Below are 16,232 nucleotides of genomic sequence, written 5' to 3' on the forward strand. Positions count from 1 at the left end.
ACTTCAGGAGGCATCAGTCCAGCCACGCTCCACTCTTCGTCAACGGCACAGCAGTGGAGATCGTAAGCAGCACCAACTTCCTGGGGGTGCAGATAACTGACACACCGGAGCTCTTGGAAAAAGAGCTCAGCAGCGCATGCATTTCATGCGTCGGATAAAAAGAGCACGGCTCCCTACCCCCATTCTCACCACATTCTACAGAGGCACTATAGAGAGCCTACTGACCAACTGCATCTCTGTATGGACTGGAAGTATCTGCAGAGAGTGGTGAGGACGCCGGAAAAGATAATCAGGACTCCTCTTCCTCCTATCCGGAAATCGCAAAAAGCCGCTGCCTGACCAGGGCTCAGAAAATCTGTAGAGACTTCTCCCACCCCCACCAAGGACTGTTTTCACTGCTGGACTCTAGAAAGAGGTTCCGCAGCCTCCGTAGCAGAACCTCCAAGTTCTGTAACAGCTTCTTCCCTCAGGCCATAAGACTCTTGAACACATTAAAATAATTCCCTCAATTCCCCCCCAAAAAACGGATTAACTGGCTGGAATATAAAGACAATATAACATACATCCATAAACGTGGATGCATATGCAAAAGTGCAATATATGTATCTGTACAGTAATCTATTTATTTATATCTGCACATTATTGCTCTTTTATTCTGCACTACAACGAGCTAATGCAATGAAATGTTGTTCTTATCTGTACTGTAAAGTTAAAATTTGAATGAGAGTAAAAGGAAGTCTCTCTCATAATATATATTGTGTACAGTCTTTAACTTGACACTAACGATGTTTGATCAGGGTTTAATACTGCTGGTTCCAATACGATCATCCATGAGTGAGATTGGCCGATACCAATCACATGTATTAATTGTAAATTTTTCAATTAATTTATTGTGAGTGATATTGGCGGTTTAACAATATCAACACAATATTTAAACAAATTCCTTGTTCTCTTTTATTTCATACATTTATTAGATCAAAACAAAGTCAATAGTATGCATAAATAGACAGAAGCAAAAACCACAATTCAAATAATTTGTGTATTTGTGTATACAGTATATATATATATATATATATATATATATATATATATATATATATATATATATATATATATATATATATTTATATATATATACTGTATATATATATTTTTGTACTTTTTTTATTTATTTATTAATTTTTTTTCTTTTTAGGGGGAGGCGCTCTTGGGGCCTACTTGTCTGGCGGGTGTCGGCGCCTCAGGCTACTGCAGTCGGGCTGTGTTTCTGAGGCCCCTGGGTCCCACTGTCCACTCCTTTCGGATGCCTGTCTTGGTTGGGGCCTGCTGGGTCTAGTCCCCACATCTATCGTGGCAGCTCGTTGCGCTGCAGAGTATTCCGCAGTGCTGCAAGCCGGCCAGCTGCTGGGTTAGTGACTCTGTGTGTCAGCGTGTCTGTGATCTCCTTTTTTCTTTCCCTTCCCTCAGGGGGAGGATCTGCCAAGGCAGTTGCTGGATGTTCCATCTCCATCGTTGGGGTCCCTGCAGGTGGGGTGGGTGGGTCCCGTGGCCCCGGGCTGGGCGGTCCTGCGGTCGCCAACTTGGGTGGGGCGGGCCCCGCCGTGCTCTCCTGGGGGGGGTTGGTATCGTCGGGGCCCGGTTGCTGGTGGGTGGGGGCGGTCTTCCCGTCCAGCTGCCGGTAGTCTCTGGACCCGTCGAGGTGGGGCGTCCCGTCTTTCTGCCCGCGTGGGGTGGGCAGGTAGCTGGCCTGGGTGCTGGCTGTCCCCTGCTTCTCCCGTGCCTTGTCCTCTGCTGTGTGTCTATGCCGCTGGCCCTGCCGAGCTGGACATTGGGGTTCCTGTCGCTGTTATACAATTATACATACATATATACACACATATGTATATTGATTCATTAATACATACATAGGCGCACACATTGGTACTTACCCACATACATAGGTACCTACGCTCCCACATACATACACAAATACAGTACATACATACACACTCACGGTGCATACATCTACACGCACACTCACTGTACAAACATACATATACACATACTGTACATATACAAGCACATATGCACACATACAGTCATGCAAATAATCACGTTTCATCAAACATAGTTTAACATTGTTGCCCTAGGGGAAACTGGGTAAGACACGGCACACTGACAAAGCTTAACCTATTGTTACTATAACAATCTACAAGGTTATTACAGTTCGCTTCTCTTTCTTCCCCTCCATTTATCTGCTTTCTTTTGTAATTCAAAGTATCAATACATATATGTTTTGTTGCAACTGTATTGTTGATAACAGAGGTAATTATTGTTATTATTCATTATCAATAGTGCTATTTCTTTTTAGTTAAAGTTAAAGTTAAAGTACCAATGATTGTCACACACACACACTAGGTGTGGTAAAATGTGTCCTCTGCATTTGACCCATCCCCTTGTTCACCCCCTGGGAGGTGAGGGGAGCAGTGGGCAGCAGCGGTGCCGCGCCCGGGAATCATTTTTGGTGATTTAACCCCCAATTCCAACCCTTGATGCTGAGTGCCAAGCAGGGAGGTAATGGGTCCCATTTGTATCATCTTTGGTATGACTCGGCCGGGGTTTGAACTCACAACCTACCGATCTCGGGGCGGACACTCTAACCACTGAGTAGGTTTTTGGTATTGGTATTTTAATTTGGTATTGGTATTTTAATGCTCCATTTGTTGTGTAATAATGTTCATTGTCATTTCTGTGTTATTAATATTTACTTCACTAACTGCTCTTTTGCTATCACTTTTCGTACCATATTTGTACATATTGTATTTGCTGATGCTGTTCTGTTGTTGTTGTTGTTGTTGTGTTTGTCTCTCTGTCTTATCCCCTCTTGTACCCACATTTCCCCCCTCTGTCTTTCTTTTTTTCTCTTTCTATCCCCTCCTGCTCCGGTCCGGCTGCACCAAACCTTGATATAAATCCATTGAATAAAGTCAAATACAAATAAGGCAACAAGAGAAGTATCCCACACTTCTCTTTTGTAAGGTAAATCTGCATAGTAAATATAAGCATCAACCAGTGACTTGCAGTCACTGGTTGATGCTTATGCGGGGGCCTCACCTGCCATCATGGAAAGAAAAAAAATTTAAAAAGAAAAAAAAATTGTTATATGTATCCAGTGATTATACTATAATGTTATTTTACATTTAACTTCACCAGTTTTAGATTATTTTTATTCAAAATCGCTGAATTTTCACATTTGCCGTTCAAATACTGAGAAGAGACTTGCGGTGAGTCAGCAGCCAGTTGAGGCACGTCACTGAGTTTAGCCTCACCGTGGATTGCGCAATGACTCGGCTAACTGCTGGCCTGCTGTGCAGTGAGACCTATTGCTATATGAATGATATTATACATTTCCATAGTTTAGTTAGCTGAGGTATATAATGTACAGTGTATTTTGTCAACAACTGTATGTGTGTAATGTATTTCTTGTGCTGCCAATCAAATGGTGAATAAGATACTCTTTAGGGTTCATATGTTTGTAAATCTGACTGTGATGAAGTCAGTGCCTCACCAGCCATGAACCTCACCGCACGTCACTGGCATCTACATCCATCCATCCATTTTCTACCTCATCGCAGGGCCAACACAGATAGACAGACAACATTCACACTCACATTCACACACTAGGGCCAATTTAGTGTTGCCAATCAACCTATCCCCAGGTGCATGTCTTTGGAGGTGGGAGGAAGCCGGAGTACCCGGAGGGAACCCACGCAGTCACGAGGAGGACATGCAAACTCCACACAGAAAGATCCCGAGCGCAGGATCAAACCCAGGACCTTCGTATTGTGAGGCAGACGCACTAACCCCCGGCTGCAGCCAACATCAATTTCATTGATGGCCATATCTTTTCCATTTTGAGTCAGTATTTGCGTCAACGACTTTAATATTGAAATTCCATTTCTGTACTGTAGACATGTGGCTGCCTGTGTGACAAAAGAATACGAGGCAGCAGAGATGTCCTTGGCGATAAAGGGGTAGTGTATTCTGGCAGAGCAAGTGTTGATTCAGGTCGGTCATGACGGCATGAACGCTCCACTTTTGTGGCTGCAGCAATTCTGCTATTCTGATTGGTTTTGCTTTCAAGATTCACAGGACAAGGTTAAAGACACACATTGACTAAGCTGTAGGTGCTTCTTTCACAGCCTTGATTTTATCTCCGTAAGCCCTACAAAGCCTCGCTTTAAAAAAAAAATAAATAAATAAAATAAAATCCTCTTATTATTTGTATGTGGCAGAGAGAAAAGGAGTGCATTGTGAATTATGAACCGCAGCACTGATTTCACAGGGTATGATCAAAACAATGAAAGTGCCAGAGGAACAGTTTTCCTGGCAGTGACACTGCCTTTTTATTGGCGCAGAAGCCCTTATCTGACATACTTTTGGCCCTGATTTAGAAACATATTTTGCATATATTTGCAGTATTCTGCATATGTTGTCAGTGAGGCAAAAACATACACTGACTGATACAATGATAATGTATTTTACTCATATACCTGACAGGGTTGTGTTCTTGTTATCTGCTGGAACACATGTTCAGGATCAGTGTGGAGTGGATACTGTGGACCATCATATTTCATCCTTTCTGGAAATGTTTATGCTCTTGGATCTCAGTACAATTGGATGTACACTAAGGCTATGTCTACACTCAGTCGTTTAACCCCTTCAACGGATAATTATTTAGCCTAAGCCCCGTTTCAGCCACACTAAACCATCGTTTAAGGTCCCCCTCCTCGGACAAAGTTGTATGTGTTGTTGTTCAGTCTGTTTGCTATAGTTTGGTTAAATCAATGCTAACGGAAATGTCTCCCATTGTTTCCTTATAATATTGTAAATCCTACATTCTTGATTTTCGTACAAATGATTGTTGTGTTTGGATTAGGTCATATAAATCGATGCTATTGACAAGGTCACAAATGGCTGCTGTCAGTGACGTGCAGTCACTAGAGGCAGGTGAGGCGGGGCCTCACCTGCCATCATGGAAAGAAAAAAAATGTAAAAAGAAAAAAAATATATTAAATTGTTATATGCATCCAGTGATTATAATATAAAGTTATTTTCCATTTAACTTCACCAGTTTTAGATTATTTTTATTCAAAATCGCTGAATTTTCACATTTGCCGTTCAAATACTGAGAAGAGACGGTGCGGTGAACAGCAGCCAGTTGAGGCACGTCACTCAGTGCCTCAACATGGATTCCGGACTCGGCTAACTGCTGGCCTGCTGTGCAGTGAGACTGTATTGCTATATGAACTATATTATACATTTCCATAGTTTAGTTAGCTGAGGTATATAATGTACAGTGTATTTTGTCAACAACTGTATGTGTGTAACGTATTTCTTGTGCTGAGCGATCATAAAACTTCTGCAAAAGACGCACTGGCTGAGGCTCCAGTAATCCCGCCTCCTGCACCCCCGCCGTAGAATTGTTATATCAACTAAAGCCCACACTTAAACTTTCCACGTGCAAGATTGAATCTATTTAAAAAAAATTATTTCATAAGAAGCCAAAAAGTGCAAAAACAATAATGTTCGTGTTGGAGGAGTTGTGAATGACTGCAGGGCCACAACATTAGGTACACCTGCAGTCTGCATCTAATTCACAACTCCTCCAACACGAACATTATTGTTTTTGCACTTTTTGGCTTCTTATTAAATAACTTTTGTAACCTATTTTCATGGGCTTTCCTCTTTGTGATGTTAAGTTCCTGTTATGCGCTGTTATACAGTATATGCCTTGAGCTCTTATTTTGAAGGCGCTAAGAGCGGAAGTGATGTCACGTTGCGGAGGTTTTTGAAAGAAGGTAAATAAAGTGGTCCTCGTGTAAACTGAAGCCTCGGTGTTTGTTATTTTGTAGTTTCATACAGTATAGGCAACATTTATAAACCCTCGGTTACACTTTTTTAAATAGATTCAATCTTGCACGTGGAAAGTTTAAGTGAGGGCTTTAGTTGCTGCGCATGGACTTAATTTCTAAGTAAAGGTAAGACCATAATAAAGTTTTTTTTATTAAATGTGCTTTTTTGTGTGCTACAGTTTGTATGTGTAAAGTTAAAGTTAAGTTAAAGTACCAATGATTGTCACACACACACTAGGTGTAATGAAATTTGTCGTCTGCATTTGACCCATCCCTTGATCACCCCCTGGGAGGTGAGGGGAGCAGTGGGCAGCAGCGGCGCCGCGCCTGGGAATCATTTTTGGTGATTTAACCCCCAATTCCAACCCTCGATGCTGAGTGCCAAGCAGGGAAGAATGCTGGTATGAGCTTTTAAACATAACCCGTTAACTGCTGCCAATCAAATGGTGAATAAGATACTCTTTAGGGTTCATATGTTTGTAAATCTGACTGTGATGAAGTCAGTGCCTCACCAGCCATCAACCTCACCGCACGTCACTGGCTGCTGTAGTTGTGACCCCCAAGATGCAGGAACTTCCGGATCTGCCTCCCAGGAGCTTTTTGGCCACAGAGACCAGCTGCTGGGTCTCTGCCACACCAGAGTCCGTTTGGAGAGACTGGAGGAGATGCACATGAAGAGACAGGGCTGCGGAGCTGGTGCTGAGCGCCGGGACGGAAGAACTTCACAGTGTCTTGGCTGAATGAGCAGGTATCGGACACCTCGGTCTCCTTGGACGCATCCTCGCTCATCCATGCGGACTGGACACTGGCCGAGAGTTGGTGGGCGGCCGAGGGTGGAGTCGGCTCGCTTGGTTGCTTTGTTGTCTCTGGCCATGCTTCCACCCACCCCAGCAGACGATGGCGTGGAAGACCGCAAAGGCCACCGCAGTGTATATGTTTGTTTGTTGTTGTTTTACTTTTGTGGCTGTGTGTAGTGACGGAGGAGATATATATATATACATATTTAAGAGTTATTTCTTTCTATAGTCATATTTGAAATAGCTAGTGTTTTCCATTTGTACTCTTTCTATTTTTTCTTCTTCTTATGCCCGCTAATGCACTGTGAGTTACCTTGAGCTGTGGAATTTAGGGAGTTGGAGTACTCCCTTTCTCTCTCTGTTATCTCATCCTGAGTTGAACAATGAACTTGTGTAGTCCAGCTAGGGAGGGTGGGGGCTATTGGCATATTGAAGAAGAGGGCGCTTCCGTAATAATGTTGGATCAACTGGGCGACGCAGATTGAATGTGTTGTTTTTAGGTTGGTCTCACAAGGCTTTGGAATAAATTGCAATATACCTATTCTGTTGGGGGTCATCATTCATACTCAGCTCATATGTCATGTACTATTTTCGGGTCTCCCTATGTCCAGCATTAAAAGATTGCAGTTGGTACAAAATGCGGCTGCTAGACTTTTGACAAGAACAAGAAAGTTTGATCATATTACGCCTATACTGGCTCACCTGCACTGGCTTCCTGTGCACTTAAGATGCCACTTTAAGGTTTTACTACATACATTTGAAATACTACAAGGTCTAGCTCCATCTTATCTTGCTGATTGTATTGTACCATATGTCCCGGCAAGAAATCTGCGTTCAAAGAACTCTGGCTTATTAGTGATTCCCAGAGCCCAAAAAAAGTCTGCGGGCTATAGAGCGTTTCCTATTCGGGCTCCAGTACTATGGAATGCCCTCCCGGTAACAGTTAGAGATGCTACCTCAATAGAAGCATTTAAGTCCCATCTTAAAACTTATTTGTATACTCTAGCCTTTAAATAGCCCCCCTTTTTTTAGACCAGTTGATCTGCCGTTTCTATTCCTTTCTCCTCTGCTCCCCCCTATCCCTTGTGGAGGGGGAGACACACAGGTCCGGTGGCCATGGATGAAGTGCTGGCTGTTCAGAGTCGGGACCCGGGGCGGACCGCTCGCCTGTGTATCGGTTGGGAAGATCTCTGCGCTGCTGACCCGTCTCCGCTCGGGATGGTTTCCTGCTGACCCCACTATGGACTGGACTCTTACTATTATGTTGGATCCACTATGGACTGGACTCTCACAATATTATGTCAGACCCACTCGACATCCATTGCATTCGGTCTCTCCTAGAGGGGGGGAGGGGCTACCCACATATGCGGTCCTCTCCAAGGTTCTCATAGTCATTCACATCGACGTCCCACTGGGTTGAGTTTTTCCTTGCCCTTATGTGGGCTCTGTACCGAGGATGTCGTTGTGGCTTGTGCAGCCCTTTGAGACACTTGTGATTTAGGGCTATATAAATAAACATTGATTGATTGATTGATTCAAAAGAACTTGGGATTGACCAGTAACTTAAATTCCCTTGGAGGAAGAACTGGTACGAACGCAACAGTAGGTTGCATCAGCTCTGCTCTTTTAATGTCTTTAATGTCCCTTGTGTTCTTTGATGTTTCCCTCTTACACACGTTTATGTGTGCTATGGCTATGAGTTTTTTTTCCCTTGGCCTCAGGCTTAGACTGATTTTTTTTTTCTCACCCCTCCCCAGCGTTTACCTGTTTCTCGCCATTTTTGTAAGGGGCGCCGGAAGTTGGCAGACCCGTCAGCGATCCTGTTCTGTCCCCCTGTAATGTTTGTCTGCTCTTGAATGGGATTGTGCTGAACATCTCAATTTCCCCTCTGGTATTAATGATGTGGTTTTCGTCCTGGTCGTGGAACTGTAGACCATCTCTATACTCTCAGCAGGGTCCTTGAGGGTGCATGGGAGTTTGCCCAACCAGTCTACATGTGTTTTGTGGACTTGGAGAAGGCATTTGACCGTGTCCCTCGGGAAATTCTGTGGAGAGTGCTCAGAGAGTATGGGGTATCGGACTGTCTGATTGTGGCAGTCCGCTCCCTGTATGCTCAGTGCCAGAGCTTGGTCCGCATTGCCGGCAGTAAGTCGGACACGTTTCCAGTGAGGGTTGGACTCCTCCAAGGCTGCCCTTTGTCACCGATTCTGTTCATAACTTTTATGGACATAATTTCTAGGCGCAGTCAAGGCGTTGAGGGGATCTGGTTTGGTGGCTGCAGGATTAGGTCTCTGCTTTTTGCAGATGATGTGGTCCTGATGGCTTCATCTGGCCAGGATCTTCAGCTCTCACTGGATCGGTTCGCAGCCGAGTGCGAAGCGACTGGGATGAGAATCAGCACCTCCAAGTCCGAGTCCATGGTTCTTGCCCGGAAAAGGGTAGAGTGCCATCTCCGGGTTGGGGAGGAGATCTTGCCCCAAGTGGAGGAGTTCAAGTACCTCGGAGTCTTGTTCACGAGTGAGGGAAGAGTGGATCGTGAGATCGACAGGCGGATCGGTGCGGCGTCTTCAGTAATGCGGACGCTGTATCGATCCGTTGTGGTGAAGAAGAAGCTGAGCCGGAAGGCAAAGCTCTCAATTTACCGGTCGATCTACGTTCCCATCCTCACCTATGGTCACGAGCTTTGGGTTATGACCGAAAGGACAAGATCACGGGTACAAGCGGCCGAAATGAGTTTCCTCCGCCGGGTGGCGGGGCTCTCCCTTAGAGATAGGGTGAGAAGCTCTGCCATCCGGGGGGAGCTCAAAGTAAAGCCGCTGCTCCTCCACATCGAGAGAAGCCAGATGAGGTGGTTCGGGCATCTGGTCAGGATGCCACCCGAACGTCTCCCGAGGGAGGTGTTTAGGGCACGGGGAAGACCCAGGACACGTTGGGAAGACTATTTCTCCGGGCTGGCCTGGGAACGCCTCGGGGTCCCACAGGAAGAGCTGGACGAAGTGGCTGGGGAGAGGGAAGTCTGGGCTTCCCTGCTTAGGCTGCTGCCCCCGCGACCCGACCTCGGATAAGCGGAAGAAGATGGATGGATGGATGGATGGATTAATGAAGTATTTCTGATTCTGATTTATTTTCGTACAAATGATTGTCGTGACGCCAGAGGGGAAAAAAGTGATATGATGGATAATAATGCCTGACCATGAGTCAAGCGGACAAAAGCCGATACATTGCCAAGAAAATGTAGCTAGAATGCAAAAATTCGGCCAGTATGGAACTGAATGCTTTCAAACAGCAAAACCAGATGACCGCTGGCGGGACCCGAGAGCACTGTTGATTGGCAGATGAAAAAATGGGACACCGAGAGCGGCTGTGTTACCTCGGTAACCAGCGCTCGGAATGCCAGCGAGTGGCCAACTGTCAACTGTAATCTGATTTTGAGGTATGTAATTGATCGGAACGGGTAGAGCGTGCATATACCATGTAGTCAAGGAGCGCTAAACACTTTTGTTAGATCTTTATTCCTGAAAGGTATCATACAACATTTCAATGCAGTTAGAGAGAACCAAATGTGGTGGGATGGGTTCAGTAAATAATGATGTGGTAGAAGCTGTGGCTTTAAAAATATGGTCTTCATATTATTGCTTTCATCACGGAGAGGAGAATGCACCTTCTAACTCTACCGAACACGTTTCTTTTAGTTTATGTTGATTTTTTATTTTTTTTTGTACAGTACTGATCGACTGCCCCAAACAGTGTAATTTCTAAGAAAATGCCCTGAAATGCTAAATATAATGAGAGAACCATATACAATAATTGCATTGTGCTTATCAAGTACAGGGACTGAGCCCTTTGGAAATGAAATTGGACTTTAATAAACGGTTTTGTGTGTTTCAGGTCGGACGAAAGATCGTGTGAGAAAATATTCAGTGTTTGCTCAAACAAACAAAGTGGTGAGATCGCACGCCGCATAATTGCAGGGGCCTGATCTACTAAAGGTTTGCGTGTGATCAAACATGCGCAAATCTGATAGTGCAGGCAATGTTGATTTACTAAATTTAGGATTGAGTCTCTTAAATGAGCAAAATAAGAGTTGCAATCCATTTAGTGTGTCTGTCTTCATGTATATGCAGAATATTGCCTAAATGCCCTAAATATTTGTTGGAGAAAATGCAAATACAATTATTGAGCACATGCAGTGTGATTTATCTGCATGCTTTTTTTTGCATCTTTGTTTAACAAGTTTGAAATGTTAGTGCAGAAAGGGTTGCGAGAAAGGAGGTGATCTAACTCGAGCTCCGTTCGACATGTGCTTGTCAACATAAATGGGCCGTCAAAAAAAAGGTCTATTCAGCAATATCATTTTCTAATTTTATAGCTGCTGGTCGACTTAATAGGTTGATTTAAAACGAATTAAGTTGGTGTCTGCTGGCGTTTTTTGCTTTTTCGTATATATATGTATATATATATATATATATATATATATATATATATATATATATATATATATATATATATATATATATATATACAAACCCCGTTTCCATATGAGTTGGGAAATTGTGTTAGATGTAAATATAAACGGAATGCAATGATTTGCTAATCATTTTCAACCCATATTCCGTTGAATATGCTACAAAGACAACATATTTGATGTTCAAACTGATAAACATTTTTTTTTTTTTGCAAATAATCATTAACTTTAGAATTTGATGCCAGCAACACGTGACAAAGAAGTTGGGAAAGGTGACAATAAATACTGATAAAGTTGAGGAATGCTGATCAAACACTTATTTGGAACATCCCACATGTGTGCAGGCTAATTGGGAACAGGTGGGTGCCATGATTGGGTATAAAAACAGCTTCCCAAAAAATGCTCAGTCTTTCACAAGAATGGATGGGGCGAGGTACACCCCTTTGTCCACAATTGCGTGAGCAAATAGTCAAACTGAGAAACGTTGTTCTTAAACTAAGTGCAATTGCAAGAAATTTAGGGATTTCAACATCTACGGTCCGAAATATCATCAAAAGGTTCAGAGAATCTGGAGAAATCACTCCACGTAAGCGGCATGGCCGGAAACCAACATTGAATGACCGTGACCTTCGATCCCTCAGACGGCGCTGTATCAAACACCGACATCAATCTCTAAAGGATATCACCACATGGGCTCAGGAACACTTCAGAAAACCACTGTCACTAAATACAGTTGGTCGCTACATCTGTAAGTGCAAGTTAAAGCTCTACTATGCAAAGCGTAAGCCATTTATCAACAACATCCAGAAACGCCGCCGGCTTCTCTGGGTCCGAGATCATCTAAGATGGACTCATGCAAAGTGGAAAAGTCTTCTGTGGTCTGACGAGTCCACATTTCAAATTGTTTTTGGAAATATTCGACATCGTGTCATCCGGACCAAAGCGGAAGCGAACCATCCAGACTGTTATCGACGCAAAGTTCAAAATCCAGCATCTGTGATGTTATGGGGGTGCATTAGTGCCCAAGGCATGGGTAACTTACACATCTGTGAAGGCACCATTAATGCTGAAAGGTACATACATGTTTTGGAACAACATATGCTGCCATCTAAGCGCCGTCTTTTTAATGGACTCCCCTGCTTATTTCAGCAAGACAATGCCAAGCCACATTCAGCACGTGTTACAACAGCGTGGCTTCGTAAAAAAAGAGTGCGGGTACTTTCCTGGTCCGCCTGCAGTCCAGACCTGTCTCCCATTGAAAACGTGTGGCGCATTATGTAGCGTAAAATACGACAGCGGAGACCCCGGACTGTTGAACGACTGAAGCTCTACATAAAACAAGAATGGGAAAGAGTTCCACTTTCAAAGCTTCAACAATTAGTTTCCTCAGTTCCCAATCGTTTATTGAGTGTTGTTAAAAGAAAAGGTGATGTAACACAGTGGTGAACATGCCCTTTCCCAACTACTTTGGCACGTGTTGCAGCCATGAAATTCTAAGTTAATTATTATTTGCAAAAAAAAAATAAAGTTTATGAGTTTGAACATCAAATATCTTGTCTTTGTAGTGCATTCAATTGAATATGGGTTGAAAAGGATTTGCAAATCATTGTATTCCGTTTATATTTACATCTAACACAATTTCCCAACTCATATGGAAACGGGGTTTGTATATAAAAAATAAACTGTTGCAATATGCATTTTCTTTTGCACGCTCAAAAATGTGGGTTTTCTTGATACACTGCCTCTAAAATGCCCAGTAAAAGTGGTGCATAAGGTTCTGCTGCATGTTTGAAAACATAGCAGAACACCACAGGTAGGAGCGTGGTAACATTAATGTGCAGTAAATGAGTGTCTCCATGGTGGCTGCCACAGTAAAAAAAAAAAAATACAACTATTTTAAATAAGGCGCCCTGCGTCACTTTTGCAGTTGTTGTGAATTGTACGCGCTGTCTTAGTAGATCGCACGCAACACGCCCAGTAATAGTCAAGCAATTTTCTTCACACGCCGTTTAGCGCCTGGCATTTGGATCTTAGTAGATCAGGCCCTAGGTTCCTGAAAGAGCATGAAAATGGAAACAAGGTAATATAGTTAAGGCTAAACATCGTTGTCTATTACCTTTTTGTATAGTCAATAAGAGGAGCATGCAATCACAACTTCACATTAAACAACCAAAGCAAGAAACTCAAAACAAATGAGTGCCACAAATTAGAATTATGTCGGTTTGAAATTATATGGCTTTGTGCAATTTTTTCCCCACTCACTCCATCAGAAGATTTACGAATGAAATTCATTTTTTTTGTTTTTGTTTTTCTTTTTCTTTTTTTTTACTACAAACATCGGTTAATGTCATGCCGGGAAATTATTGAGATTGGGTTCTACATGCGCTGTTTTCTTCTCACATGCCTGATTGTGCTAATTGTATACCGTCCCAACAAGAGTCTTCCGTCATTGATGTACACTTACAGTCGTGGTCAAAAGTTTGCATACACTTGTAAAGAACATCATGTCATGGCTGTCTTGAGTTTCCAATCATTTCTACAATTATTTTCTTTTTTTTTGTGATAGAGTGATTGGAGCACATACTTGTTGGTCACAAAAAAACATTCATGAAGTTTGGTTCTTTTATGAATTTATTATGGGTCTACTGAAAATGTGAGCAAATCTGCTGGGTCAAAAGTATACATACAGCAATGTTAATATTTGCTTACATGTCCCTTGGCAAGTTTCACTGCAATAAGGCACTTTTGGTAGCCATCCACAAGCTTCTGCTTGAATTTTTGACCACTCCTCTTGACAAAATTGGTGCAGTTCAGCTAAATTTGTTGGTTTTCTGACATGGACTTGTTTCTTTAGCATTGTCCACACATTTAAGTCAGGACTTTGGGAAAGCCATTCTAAAACCTTAATTCTAGCCTGATTTAGACATTCCTTTACCACTTTTGACGTGTGTTTGGGGTAGGGATGTCCAATAATGGCTTTTTGCCGATATCCGATATTGTCCAACTCTTTAATTACCGATACTGATATCAACCGATACCAATATCAACCGATACCGATATCAACCGATATATACAGTCGTGGAATTAACACATTATTATGCCTAATTTGGACAACCAGGTATGGTGAAGATAAGGTTCTTTAAAAAAAAATTAATAAAATAAGATAAATAAATTAAAAACATTTTCTTGAATAAAAAAGAAAGTAAAACAATATAAAAACAGTTACATAGAAACTAGTAATTAATGAAAATGAGTAAAATTAACTGTTGAAGGTTAGTACTATTAGTGGACCAGCAGCACGCACAATCATGTGTGCTTACGGACTGTATCCCTTGCAGACTGTATTGATATATATTGATATATAATGTAGGAACCAGAATATTAATAACAGAAAGAAACAACCCTTTTGTGTGAATGAGTGTAAATGGGGGAGGAAGGTTTTTTGGGTTGGTGCACTAAATGTAAGTGCATCTTGTGTTTTTTATGTTGATTTAATAAAAAAAAACAAAAAAAAACAAAAAAAACGATACAGATAATAAAAAAAACGATACCGATTATTTCCGATATTACATTTTAACGCATTTATCGGACGATATTATCGGACATCTCTAATTAGGGGTGCACATAAAAATCAATTCACATCTGAACCGCGATTCTTATTCATTCCGTGTCTAACTGGATTCATAATTTTCAATCAATCAAACATCTCTAGTTTGGGGTCATTGTCCTGTTGGAACACCCAACTGCACCCAAGACCCAACCTGTTGATTTTAGGTTATCCTGAAGAATTTGAAGGTAATCCTCTTTTTTCATTGTCCCATTTACTCTCTGTAAAGCACCAGTTCCATTGCCAGCAAAACAGGCCCGGAGCTTAATACAACCACCACCATGCTTGACGGTAGGAATGGTGTTCCTGGGACTAAAGGCCTCACCTTTTCTCCTCCAATTCCTCCTATTGTGGCCAAACAGCTCAATTTTGGGTTTCATCTGACATCACATGGACAAAGATAAGACCTTCTGGAGGAAAGTTGTGTGGTCAGATGAAACAAAAACTGGAAACTCAAGACAGCCATGACATAATGTTCTTCACAAGTGTATGTAAACGTTTGACCACGACTGTACACCTGCTGGACATAAGCTGCTTGTGCACATCTTTTGATATAAGAGGAATATTTTTCAACTGGCAAAGTCAGGAGAGAACACGGTAAGGAGTTAAAAGAGCTCGCTCTATGTGAAGCGATCTGAATTCATCTTTCTAAGTTTGGGCGGTAGGTGTCCGTCCATCCTGCCCCCTGCCAGTCGCTGCAGCTTAGGAGGCAAGTCCGCCACAGACTTACTGATGGGCTCCGTGCTTATTTTGGAGACCTTCCCGCCGTGCCTGTCGTCGGAGACCCCAGGGACCGAGCTGATTCGCTGCAGCTTCATGGGCAGGTCTCCAAAACTGTACGTCATCTCTGAGGTGGTGGAGCTCATCCTCAGGAGCTTCTTGGGCAGGCCGTCCCGCCCCGCGATCTTCTGGAGCTTGGCAGGCAGCTTGGTGGTGCTGTCATTGTCCTCCAGGGTCTCCAAGCAGTCCAGGGAGCTGTTCTTCTCCCCGCTGTTGCACAGCGACGGGGCCATGAGGGGCGAGGAGAGGAGAAGGGCCTCCTCCTGCTCCTTCACGCTGTAGGGAGGGGTGGGCACCTCGAAGGTGGCGTGGAACTGCGAGTAGTCCACCTTGAAGAAGCCTTCCTCCAAGGAGATGACCGGGAAGAAGCGGTGTCCCCACAGGACCTCGTCCTCGGTGTAGGACGTCCTCGCTTGGCAGGTCATCCCTGCAAGAAACACAGGATGAAACGTCGCATTGCTCCGAGAGATCGACTCTAGGCCTCGAACAATTACAGCAAATTATCCGCCATTGTGTTGCCACAACAGAGCGTAATGTTTGGAGATGATTAAACGCGGTGGTACTTTAATCACAGGCTTGGCACTCCTCCATTACAATCCACACTTTGGTTTTGGAGCGGCATTGTCATTTTCACCCAGCAACACATCGCGGGCACAGCTGCCAAAATAAAAGCTTATGATTGATTTCCA

At 43.1% G+C, this 16,232-nt stretch overlaps 1 protein-coding gene across 2 annotated transcripts in view; it reads right to left on the bottom strand.

Annotated features, from left to right (window-relative positions):
* Window positions 1-1,166: 1,166 nt before the first annotated feature.
* Window positions 1,167-16,232, bottom strand: part of kcnj3a (potassium inwardly rectifying channel subfamily J member 3a) — a 143,835-nt gene continuing 128,769 nt past the window's right edge. Inside the window, exons 3-4 of one of the 2 annotated variants that reach the window (XM_061971535.1) lie at window positions 15,494-15,970; window positions 1,167-1,843 (exon numbers count right to left, since the gene is read on the bottom strand). In XM_061971535.1, coding sequence (XP_061827519.1) covers window positions 1,800-1,843; window positions 15,494-15,970 — 521 coding nt within the window. In that variant the 3' untranslated portion in view covers window positions 1,167-1,799. Of the gene's footprint in view, window positions 1,844-11,224; window positions 15,971-16,232 lie in introns of those variants that run through there. The other variant, XM_061971534.1, reaches the window with a different exon arrangement.

The sequence above is a fragment of the Nerophis lumbriciformis genome, linkage group LG13 (genome assembly GCF_033978685.3).
Source record: "Nerophis lumbriciformis linkage group LG13, RoL_Nlum_v2.1, whole genome shotgun sequence".
NCBI classification, from domain to species: Eukaryota; Metazoa; Chordata; class Actinopteri; order Syngnathiformes; family Syngnathidae; genus Nerophis; species Nerophis lumbriciformis.